General features: G+C 35.7%; 3 protein-coding genes across 3 annotated transcripts; 1 reads left to right on the top strand and 2 right to left on the bottom strand.

Moving 5' to 3' along the window:
• Positions 1-235: 235 nt before the first annotated feature.
• Positions 236-745, bottom strand: LOC112089973 (putative defensin-like protein 256). Its single transcript, XM_024160871.1, has 2 exons — positions 688-745; positions 236-456 (listed from the first exon to the last, which is right to left on the bottom strand). The coding sequence occupies exons 1-2, from the start codon at positions 743-745 to the stop codon at positions 236-238; spliced, it is 279 nt and encodes a 92-aa protein (XP_024016639.1).
• A 2,122-nt stretch (positions 746-2,867) lies between these two features.
• Positions 2,868-3,522, top strand: LOC112089687 (probable aquaporin PIP2-8). The gene is given in 4 exon segments (XM_024160436.1): positions 2,868-3,144; positions 3,226-3,329; positions 3,332-3,442; positions 3,445-3,522. Coding segments are annotated over 4 exon segments (570 nt in total).
• A 523-nt stretch (positions 3,523-4,045) lies between these two features.
• Positions 4,046-5,335, bottom strand: LOC18026018 (F-box only protein 8). Its single transcript, XM_006409323.2, is given in 1 exon segment — positions 4,046-5,335. A coding segment is annotated over 1 exon segment (1,290 nt).
• Between the last annotated feature and the right edge of the window lie 7,030 nt (positions 5,336-12,365).

Here is a 12,365-nt window from a genome sequence, read left to right as displayed (position 1 = left end):
GTCTCTTTTTCCTATGCTCACTAACAGGCTAACAGATCAAAATAATGTATTTATTAAAAACAATATGAATTTGTGGGAAATAATGTAATTTTTTTTTCAGATTACTCTTTTGGTAATTTTGTAGTTTATGTTATCATAATCCATCTTGATGTATCATTGCTAAACCTATGCCCACTAACAGATCAAAATCTTTGGTAAATAACTTTTTATTAGACATATACATATATTTTTATCATTATAATTTTAATCGCCGCGGTGGAGGTCCTTCTCTTCCGCCACAATTTTTATCTTCTGGAATACAATGGGTTTTGGAAGGACTGACATCAATTGTATCCGTAGCATTAAACTTTAAGTGACACTGATGAATCTTTAAGTCGCAATACACTTCATCACATAGGCACATTCTTCTGCATTCTTCGTCTGTCGTACACAAGTCGGCCACCACACTATTTTGTCCTTAAAACAAACAAAAAAGGTATAACAAAAATGATTTTAAAAAAAAATAGGAAACATAAACAAACCAAAAATTGATTTGAATGGATAGTTTTTAGTTTTCTTCAGGCTCAATTCATTTGTAAAATGCCTTTTATGAACAAACATTACTTTCAATTATTAGTAAGGAGATATGAATAATTAATTTTATTTGTTTGTTTATAAGGAGACTGTTGGTAAGGTATGCATACTTACGAAAGACGACAACAAGAAGGGAAACCAATAGCAGAAGTTTAAAGGATATGCTTTTCATTCTTCAAATTCTTTTGCTTTCAATAGTTAAGTGGAAGGCTACACTTCATCTCTTTTTATAGTATAGCTTGGATGATGGTTTGACAAGAAAATCTTGAAGATTTTGAAGATTTGTTTGTGTATTTACATGTGGAGATGTTATAGGTGTAAGTATTTCTAGATTTCTCACCACAAATGGTTACTATTTAGAAACATGGGAATATAGGGAAATTTATTTCCTAGAAATTTACTAGTAAATATATAGCAAAGTGATCTAAAAAACAAAAAAAAAACTATTATAAATATAAATAAAATGAACTTAAACATTGATTTCAACTAATGGCCCCAATTTGTGTGTCCAGGAATATTTGTTCCATATCTCAATAGCAGTTTTTTGTAATATGATAGCATTTGTTTTTCGCTTCCTTAGAATCAAGGCATCTATTTCATGTTTTTCGTGTCATTAGTTTTAGTTGTTAATGGCAAGCATGATCACAGTCTGCGGTGATGTTCATGGCCAGATATGGTTTGACTCTCCTTACATAATTGTGTGTCTCTCCAATGAATCTGAGAGTGTCCACCGACTTCCCTTTGTGACATGTTATTTGTAGTTCTATGATCTCCTAACTATCTTTGAGCTTAATGGTCTCCCTTCTGAGGAGAATGCGTACATTTTCAATGGTGACTTTTTGGACAGAGGCTCATTCTCCGCTGAGATCATCCTCACATTGTTTGCCTTCAAGTGCATGTGTCCTGCCAAAACCAACCCGAACTAAATTCAATGTGCCAAAAAAATTCGAACGGTGCTAATAACTATCTGAACTTCAAAATAATTCAAATTTCCTATCCGAAATCTAATATATGTGTTAAAATCTAGCTTGATTAACTTTGATTTTAATATATGGCTGATCTTATGACTTGTTCTCTTTAGATCTTATGACTTGTTCTCTTTAGATCTTATGACAGTTCAGTTGGTCCACACGTTAAACTACAAATTACATAGTCACAGGTTCGAGTCCACGTAAAAGTATAAGTTTTTGATTTTTTTTACAACAAAAAACGATGTAGTATAAGTTTTTGATTTTTTTTACAACAAAAAAACGATGTCACTTTTATTAAAGTGACAACGTCAGCCTCTTTTAACAGTTGACTAACGTTAAAGTTAGTCAAAATAAATTTTGACACATATATTAGAATTTGGATAGGAAATTTGAGTTATTTTAGAGTTTAGATAGTTATTAGCACTGTATTTTAGTTCGGATTTTTTTGGCACATCAAATTTAATTCAGGTTGATTTTTGGCCATTTTCCCTGTGTCCATCATGTAAGTTCTTTTCAAGTGCTCTGAACATTTTCTGTATTGCTTTTTTGATGTTCAAGTTTCAACTTCCAATTTGGGTTTGCTAATTATTGTAATCAATTCTTTTGTTTGATATGCCATATTCCAATTGCTTGATCTAAGATAACCTAAATCATGATTTTTTTTTTTTCTTGAAATCATAACCTAATGTGATGGCAATGCAAGAATCGAAATTTGAGTTTGTTCATTTAGACACGTCTACCCTCACAAGGCCCAACGCCTCTTTATACCACCTAGGTCACTTTGAATTCACAATCCATTTATCACTCTATTAACTAACTACAACAGAGCACATGAGTTTTGTTGTATTCCTTTTAATTCATTTTCTATATCTTAATCACTGGTACACATTACTAACAAAATAATTTAGCATTTATATCATGCATTTGTTATTTAGTTTACTTACCAGTAAGATTGATAATAGTACTTGTACTTCACAATTAGAAGAATTATATTAGTAGTTGATTTTGTGAGGTTTCATGACATCTAGACACTAATTGAGTTACAGAATGTACCATGACATGGTTATAAATTTTGTCGAAAACCATACGATTAAGAAAAAGTTTCATTGAGAACAAATCCAAATCTACATTAAAAGTATTCCCTTATAAAACCAACATAACAAAGAGAGAGAGAGGGTGAGATAGACGACCTCCATAGCTAGAGAGAAACCAAGCTTCTTAGAGAGAGAGAGGGAGAGAGAGAGAGAGAGAGAGAGAGAGAGAGATAGAGAGAGAGAGAGAGAGAGAGAGAGAGAGAGAGAGAGAGAGAGAGAGAGAGAGAAGATGTCTAAGGAAGTCAGTGAAGAAGGACGACATGGCAAAGACTAGGTGGATCCACCTCCAGCACCGCTTCTGGACATGGGAGAACTAAATTTCTGGTCTTTCTACAGAGCGCTCATCGCCAAGTTTATAGCTACCCTTCTCTTATTCTACGTAACCGTAGCTATCATCATTGGCAACAATAACCAGACCGGTCCTTGCAACGGCATCGCTTGGGCCTTTGGTGGCATGATCTTTGTCCTCATTTACTGCACCGCCGGTATCTCGGGTATAACCGTTCCACCAAAACTCTCCTAAAACTCATTAATTAAAATAATTTTTCAAGATCTAAATTTTTTGTTTAATTGTACGTGGTCGCATTAACCCGCCGTGACGTATGGTTTGTTTTTAGCTCGGAAAGTGTCCCTCCTTAGAGCGGTTGCTTACATGGTGGCTCAGTGTCTTGGAGCTATTTTTGGAGTTGGTTAATCGTTAAGGCCTTCATGATGACTCCGTACAAACTTCTCGCCGGCGGAGATAACACCGTCGCTGATGATTATAGCACCGAAAATGTTCTCGGCAAATTCGTCCTGGTCTCTAGACAGTCTTCTCAGCTACTGACCCTAACAGAAGCGCTCGTGACTTTCACGACCTAAAAGGTTTCTATAGTTTCTTATAAAAGTTGGATTCTTTTGAATATGTCGTAGTTTCATAATGGGTTTGTGTACTTTCTAACAAAGTTTAAATACTTGGAATATGTTTCATAAGTTTTCAACATGGTTTTGTGTGATTTCTAATATTTTTGAGATCTTTTGAATATTTTTCTTTCCTATATTGAGGTGCCAACTCTCACCTCTCTGATTCTGCTGCTGATTGCTTGCTGTCAAATATTGCTCGAGCCTTAGCAAAGAGTCAAAGAGGGATGATACTATGATAAATAGACCGATAGAAGTCATCAACACTAATTAAGGGTTATATCTACAGAAAACTAAAGGTTCTATATTCATCATTAGTGTGTTCAGTTAGGTTCCAGGCATATTACACAACGGTAAGGATTCTATATTATCATCTGCATGCCAATTATAACCACAAAAACGCCAAACAATAATAACTTATAGATATTAAATAAATTCAAGAAAATAAGTAATTCAATAGTACAAACTAAACGATATAAGAAGTTGAAAAATACGATTACTTGCTTTTCAAGTTTTCAGGTACTTGATGTTCTCACACGGATCCATAAGCTCCACGTCAAAATATCTGGTTGTGGCATCCTTATTAAACCAGCGATCCGGTATGCCTTTAATCTCAACCTTTTTTCAGATCATTGCTATATATGCAGATCATAGCAAATGAAAATAAAAAGGTGAAATCAACCTAAGCGGTACCAAGATAACTTTGCCTTTTATACTACTTCTTGGCTTCAATCTATTGTCAGTGATTAGATGCATCTGACAAGGCTTCAAAACTAGAGTCTTCATCGACCATTCCTTCTTACTCCAATCTTCCACAACCCATAGATCAATCCTGCCAGTCTCTTTGAGAAAGGTGAAGTCAAAAACAGCTACTTTCCCACCATACTCTATTTGAGTCGACCACCTGTCAAGTCTAGTTAGCACATCTCCGGCCTTGCGTGGTACTTGCAACATATCAAGCTCCTCAGATCTGATGTCGAATCTCACAAGCACACAAGAAGTATGTAAATCAGTCCAAGCCAAATAATATAACACTCCGTTCATATTCAGCTCTAGTCCATCAGGAAGATGACAAGGAAAGTCCTTTGCCACCCTTTTCCACGAACCACCAGCTTCTAGCACAAAGACCCAAAGCTCTGACCTTATCTCTAGCAGCATATTGTCTGATACTTGCGTAATTGAGCAGAGTAGTTTGTATTGATCGTTAACAGGGTCGTAACAGATAAAGTAGAAGATTTTGTAAACATCTTCTTCAGCTATGACATTGGATTCTACTACGGCAGGTAAGATCACAAGTTGTCTGGTGCTAGGGTTATAGACACGTGCCTTTTTGAAAACTGTGAAGCAAAGAAAGCCACGGACCGCGCGCAAGTACCAACCTCTCATCTTACGGATGGTCAGATCATGGTCGAATTCTAAGGAAGACGGACAAGTGCTTGGAGCTGATGATAGGAGCAGAGACTTAGAGTAGTTTTCATGGTCCAGTAAAGACATGTAAAGACCAAAACTTTGAGATGTCGGGAGCGTAATGAAACGGTTGCAAAAATCTCTGGAGGAGAAGAGAGATAACAAAAACTTTGAGATGCACTTGAATCTCATCACGGACTTCGCAGGTAATCTCGCCAGAATCTCGGTCAAGAGATCCTGATTAATCTCTGGTGCGACCCAATTTTCCGAATCCTGAATCGCTTTTACTGTTTGTCTTCTTCTTCTTCTTACCAACCTCCTCTTCGTTTTCAGCCTTCTTCTCTTCTCCTTTCGTGCGGCTATTGCAATAACTAAAGACCGACGAACCATAGCGTCCGCACAACAAAAATCTCCAGTTCACCACTTTGGACGCGCCCACAAACTTAAAAGATCTTAGGGTTTGAATCGCAGCAACTACCGAAGTTGATTTCACAATGGCCACTCCAAAGGCGACAATGATTTTCTTTGCAAAGTAAAACGCAGTGACGTATATGAAGGAGATAAACGCTGTTTTTTTTTGGGTCGCTTGAGCTTGTTGGTCGCCGAGATTCACAGTGGGAGAGAGAAGTCGCGATTTAGGGTTTGAAGAGTGTCATAATGAAAAAAAGAAAAAAGAAACTCTTTAATCGTTTAGGAAAAGGAAACTTTCTTCTTCCTTTTTTTGGAAGTGAATGTCAAATTATTCAAACCAAAAAATTGTTTTTACAAATATATGTCTGTTTTTTGTAAATTCTAGAGAGAAATTTTAGAGAGTTGAAAGTATAATCAGAGCAACTTAGATCAAGCTGTAGTGCCTAGCCAAAGTAAAAAGTATTTCTTCATGAGTAGTGTCCCCCATGATGCTGAGGGACTGGGTGATGTCTATAGGGGGCAACAATGACCGCTTATAACATGTTTCTTTATACCTTTGTTTTAATGATGCATGTGATTAGTTCATTCTTAAACTGAAGCTTTAGAATTGTTAATAGGTTTTGTTGATATGGAATGATTGAATGATTGATAGTGCTTGATGACACTACAAGAAAACAGAGATTTAGCAACCTCATATACAGTTGCTAATTAGTCGCTAACACTAAATTTACGACCGAGTTCCGACTAATAGCATCAGTCGCTAATATTGAGTCGCTAAATCAATTAGTCGCCTATCAGTCGCCAAATACCGACTGAATAACGACTAAATGTTGACGAAGTTAATCAGTCGCAAAGTAGTCATTACCTTAGCGACTGATTGACGACTGTTGTTGCGACGTATTTGCGACTGAATGGCGACCATATGGTTCGATAATTGAATGATATTTGGTGCAATTTAACGACTGTTTTGCGACGTATTTATGACTGTATTCCGACTGATTTACGACTGCATTGCGACGGCTTCAATAAATGAAAGCAAAATCTAGTTTTACGATTAGATTCTTCCAAATCTGATAATTTGAATCCATTCTACATTTTAAATAACAATTTAACAGCAAAAAAATATTCAAATGTAAAATGCAAAAAGTCATTATATTACATAATACCATTGTTTTAAAAAAAGACATAAAACCATTGTTCCAAAAGGTACTAAACAAAGATCAAATGGTTACATACTTAACCATTGAGATAAGTTCAAAAGAGTGAGCCGAGATACTTAAAAAAGAGACATAGAAAAACCTTAAGAGTGAGTTTGATCACTTGGAAGAGTTTGATTTGCAGCCAAAAAATCCATGAACTTTGGATCAGTTTCAGTCAAATACTTCTCCACCATAGATAACTTGTCCAGCTTGGCTTGTTGCTCTGCTTCACGCTTGGAGTTCTCAGCCGCTTGTTCTTCTATTTTGCGATGAGCTTCTTGTAGCTGCTCTTCCAATCCCTTGTATGTTGAAGAGCTTCCTGGGCTTTTCCTCTTTCCATTGACATGTGTCTCTGAAAGAATTCCAATTCCATAAGGAATACCTCGCTCATTTATGAAAGTCGACTGCAAAAACAAAATAAGGATCAAAGCATCAATGCATATATATTAACATCAAAGCATCAAACAAAATAACAACTTGAAAGCTATAGAAGCAAAGCATAATATAAAAGAACACATCAAAAATAAAAAACGAAGACTTTACCTGAAGAAAAATCTCATTCTCCTCTTCTATGGTTAGCCCCAACGATGGTGAAGTACCATCTGAAGTCTCTGAGTCTATCCCGCGAGTTGCCAACTTGGATTCCAGGTTCTTCCTATAAGCCTTAGCCACAGTCTTGGACTTTCGGTCTACAAATGTTCCATCTCGTTTTGTATGAACCTTGATGAAAACTTCACCAAGGCTCACCGGTCTTCCCAACTCTTCTTCCTGAAATGATAACAATATAAAGAAAGAGTTAGTTCCCATCTAACTAAAGATGATATATAACTTATGAGAAAGTTAAAAATTGATATACTTACCATTTCTTGTTGGATTTGGAGGCATGACTTCTGCCCTGAGAAGTGAACATGAGGACCAAGTCCATTACGCTCAGACATCCGAGCAGCTGATGTGGTGGAACTCTTCTCTTTGGCTTCTTCAGTGTCCCAATACTCTGTCATTTGTTTCCAAGTGGTATCTCCAATCCAGTTTGGTTGTTCTCGAGAAGCCCTAACCTTGCTGACCATGTCTTTCATCCGGAGGAGACATACTCTCTCAAACCTTTCTTGAACCACACCGGTTAATAAAGGATCCCAAGTGTGGGTTTTCTACCAAAAAAATAGAGAAGATGATGTTAGTGAGCAATAAAAAACAAATGGCTCATATGTATCAACACAAAAAAGGAGAATATGGATAGAGAACCTTACCGCGAATTCAATAAAGAATCTTTCCTGTCTCTCCCGAGGCACACATGTCCAGCTATAAAATGGGCCATCGAACTTGTTACAGAAAATTTTTGTTATCTTCCGAGTCAGGGAAGACTTGTCACGCCCAAATCTGCAAGAACACAATAAAGTAAAGAAACAGTTACAATCCTAAACCCAATACTAAGATAAGAAAATAAACAGTCCATAAACAAATCTAACAAATCTAAGCCAAGTACCATAACAACTCTAAACCCTAAATCATAACAATTCTAAGCCAAGTACCCTAACAACTCTAAACAATCATACAAATTCTAGCCAAAAAACCCTAAACTATGCAATTAGATTACTTGAAATCATACCATGTTGTGTTCGGCCTCTTTATGGGAGAGAGGACTGTGGTGTATGCTTCCCTGCCAGGCTGAGTGAGCAAGGCATTGAGAATTCGTTGCTGGTCTTCCGCGAGATTCACCGGGCATAGAGCTTCTTCTTCTTCTTCCGGAAATACACTTTGAGCGTCAGAAGCTTGCTCGTGTTGTTGTTGAGAGACAGATTGCTGTTGACCGCGTGGAGATGGTTGATGTTGACCGCGTGGAGATGGTTGCTCGTGAGATCGAGACTCTGGTCCTCGATGTGGATTCTGCGAGTTCGGGAACAACTGCGCCGGTGGTGGATAATCCCTCACGGATACTGATGGTTGCTGCGTGGGGACAACCGGCGGCGATGGCGAGGGCGTGAAGTCGTAACGACCTGGCAGAGGCGACGGCGATCTGGCTTGCGACGGTGCCACACCTCCTCTGCCTCGTCCTCTCTTCCTTCCACCACGACCACCCATCCTCTAATCGTTGAAGAACAAGTTGCTAATTGGGGATTTGGGGATTTTTGGTGAGATTTCTGGGTTGGGAGAGAAAGGGGATTAGGGTTTCGTCGAAGGGATTTGGGGAATTTTTGTTAAGTGGTTAGGGTTCTCGAATTTTTGGTGAGATTTCTCGAGTGTTTAAATGGATTTGTGCTTTGTTTACATTTTTTTTTATTTTGGGCCGAAATGTAGTCGCAAAGTAGTCGCCAATTCCCGACTACCGTAAATTAGTCGTTAAATTAGTCGTTAAATACTGACCCAGTTACGACTGTTTTAATTAGTCGCTAATTAGCGACTAATTGCCGACTGAATTTTATGAGACGTAAATTGGAGGCAAATCAGTCGCCAATTAGTCGTAACAGTTAGACCCTGCCAAATCAGTCGCTAAATGTCGTCGCCAATTAACTGTTTTCTTGTAGTGTGAGTTAGGTTGTTAGAAGAATGAGTGAATGTTTGGTTGATGATTTGGTGATTTAATCTTAGATTTGTAAAAAAATTTAGTCATGCTTGCGAGTCTTCAACCTAGATGAATGATTCTTTGTTAGAGGTAAACCGGTATTGCTTGTATTAGTATCAAGTTAGGTACCCGTTACAGGTAATCCATGAGGTGCAAGATTTCTTGCTGAGGGACTGGTGATGTCTATAGGGGCCAACAATGACCGCATGGGAGGGTATTGGCGAATCCTGTAGATATCTGTGTGATAAAAAAAAATGGTGGCAGGTCGACTTGCGGGCCTTAACTGTAGTTGGGTCGGATGTCACGGGTGGCAGACCGTTTTGTCTGTCCTTCGGGAAGATTTGGATTTGGGTGTCATTCTCTGTAGAACATTTTGCTCTTGATTGAGAACTGAGTTGATGATTGACTTTGGAAATAATTAATTGAGCAAAAGAAATTAAAAGTGAATGTTTGTTTAGTTTGAAATAATTAGTGGTTTAATATTCATATTCTTTGCTTGAGATCCTTTCCATCCTGGGCGTGTCAGACTTGTGGCATCCACTGGCGTGGTCTCTAGGCTAGATCCCATCGGTGTTGTTTTTCAAGGCGGTGGCTCTCGCTGATGGGTCTGTGCATTATTCTCTTGGTGGCGGTGAGTGAGTGTGTGCTCGTCTTTCATTAGGTATTTGTCTCTGGTGGCCCCTTGTTTCATCGCTGATGGATTGTGTGCTTGTTTAATTTCGGTTTGGAGTAAGTGTTTTGCTTGTGTGGCTTTCTTGAGGTTACATCTAGTTTTGTTCTTTGTCATGTTTATTTTGCTTTCGGAGTAGGTAGTAAGGTTATCTAAGCTTGTTGTTGCTTGGCTATGTGCGCCCCGATATGGGGAGGAGGATCTTGGTAGAGTTAGTAGCGTTTCTAAGCTTTGGTAGTTAGTGTAATCTCTTCTTTGTGATGGATCTAAGTTTGTTAGTTAAATGTCAAATCTCAGACGTTGAGGACTGTCTTTGTTCGGGTCTCCTCTAACTCCTTAGAGGAATAGTTCTTTTTTCAGGCTGCCAGATGAAACAGCTTCTAGTCTGCATAATGGATGTTTTTTCACTCCTTCTTCTCTTCCTTTTTTCAATCATACTTTGGTCTCGTTTTTCCTCCGAGTTGAAAGCTCTTTATCACTACTGTTTGATATCAATTGCTTCAAAGTTACGGTGTCAACTAAGTATCGTTTGCATTTGCTTACATGTTTTTCTCGTTTTTTGCCACGAGACCAATCTTGTAGGTCGAACATTTTGGTAACACAATTTGTAACACCTGAATTTTTTTTTTTTAATGAATATTTATCATTTAGCAAAAAAAAATGGATGTGTGGAAGTATCTGCATGGGAGAAACAATGTTTTTGTACTTATTCAATATACTTATTCATGATCAGGGTTTTAGATTTAATTGTCTTCCCTTTTTGGGGTATGAGAGTACATTCTTCTTACATTTTTTTTTTTTTTTGGGTTATAAGTTTCAAGTTTCCCCTATATAGGTAGTTTGTATGGGGTTATATTTTTAGTAATGTTAAATTGTCCTTGTGTCTTAAAAGTGAAATAGAGATAGAGAAATTGTCTCTTAGAGAGACAGAGACAACATATATCGAGATGAATTTTATCACAAATGGCTTGCAATCACGAATATACACACCTTTCATAAACTGTGTACTAGTGGCGTTCGTGGAATGAGTCTAATTTCGCCAAAACTACCCAGTTTGATAAGCCTACAAACTATAAAAATACTACCCAAGTTATAGTGTGAAGATATTTATTTGGCGGAAAAGATAATTACAGATGTGAGATTAAAGTTCTGTACAACACAAACTGAACATGATGTTTTGCTACAATTGTAGGTTTTTTCTTAATAACCACTATAGCACGCCAATCTTTGATTAATAAGAACATAAGCTTAGTGTACTTTTTGAATTTATAGTTTATGCTCTGATTATTGGAAATCGTTAATCCACAACAAATTCTGAATAGTTGGAGATCTATGTTGATGTGATGCAGATAATTTTTTGTATTTCTTGTTAGGGTGGTCATGCAAAGCATAACTTTCTATATATACTAGATTTTACCCCGTGCATCTACACGAGAATTTTGTTTTAATCAAAATTTGTAATCTAATTTATGTTTTTTTATAAATATAATTTTTTAATAAGTGATATAAAAAAAATTTGTGTTTAGATATAATTTTTTTTATTTTTTTCAGTATTATTATGACCACCATAATCATAAAACATAATTTTAACCCGATTATTTTATTAATCAAAAAGTGACAGTTATTATAAAACTATATTTCTAACTCGCTCATTTTATTAACCGAAAGAAGACCATGATTATGAAATCATAATTCTAACCCACCCGTTTATATTACTTTATAATATAACTGTTTACTAAATTTGAAATAATTATCTCTTAATATCTTGCATGCTTTGATAACCTAACCTGTATAAGACCAAAATTATAAAAAAAAAAATTTAACTTGTCCCATCAAATTATTATATAATATTAATATTTATCTATTTTCAATATGTAAATTTTTAATCTGATAGAATATGATTAAAAAAAAATATAATAAGATATTAGTTAATCATATGTGTTATTCTGAAAATCTTATTTAAATTTCAAATGTTAAATTAAATTTAACCTATATTTAAGAAAGTCTATTTAAATTAATATCTATAGACTATACATATAACTTATATTTAAGGGAATTTTTAGTTATCTAAATTAATATCTAATTTTCGGAATTAAATTATATATATATATAAAAAAAATTTAAAATTTTAGAGTGTTTGGAAGCAAATACTAAAAGTGTTTCTGTTTTAATATAATAGATATAGAAACAATTTCTAATTTGGCCCTTCAAATCTTCTATTATTATTTTACAAAGACACATTAAAAAAATCATTGTATCATGTGTGATTTATAATTATGACATACTGAGGTGTCAAGTTCAGAGAGCTTCTCAAAGTTATATTTTAAATAAAATTTTCTGAAATAAATGTATAAAATAATAGATAAATTTCACTCTGTGCAGGGTACGAGTTACTACCTAGTTAGAAATTATTGAATGTATCATCACATTAAAGTTTCATAACACTTATGTATCTTAGTCTTTTATTTTATACTAAAATGACTACATAAGTTTTTACTAGTTAGTGATCAAAATAAAAAAAGTTTTGACTATTTTAAATAATAACCTTAACACTTTTTAACACATTGATTATATATGCAT

Source organism: Eutrema salsugineum, unplaced genomic scaffold (genome assembly GCF_000478725.1).
Source record: "Eutrema salsugineum unplaced genomic scaffold, Eutsalg1_0 scaffold_11, whole genome shotgun sequence".
Lineage (NCBI taxonomy): Eukaryota > Viridiplantae > Streptophyta > Magnoliopsida > Brassicales > Brassicaceae > Eutrema > Eutrema salsugineum.
This window is presented reverse-complemented; position numbering and strand designations above follow the sequence as displayed.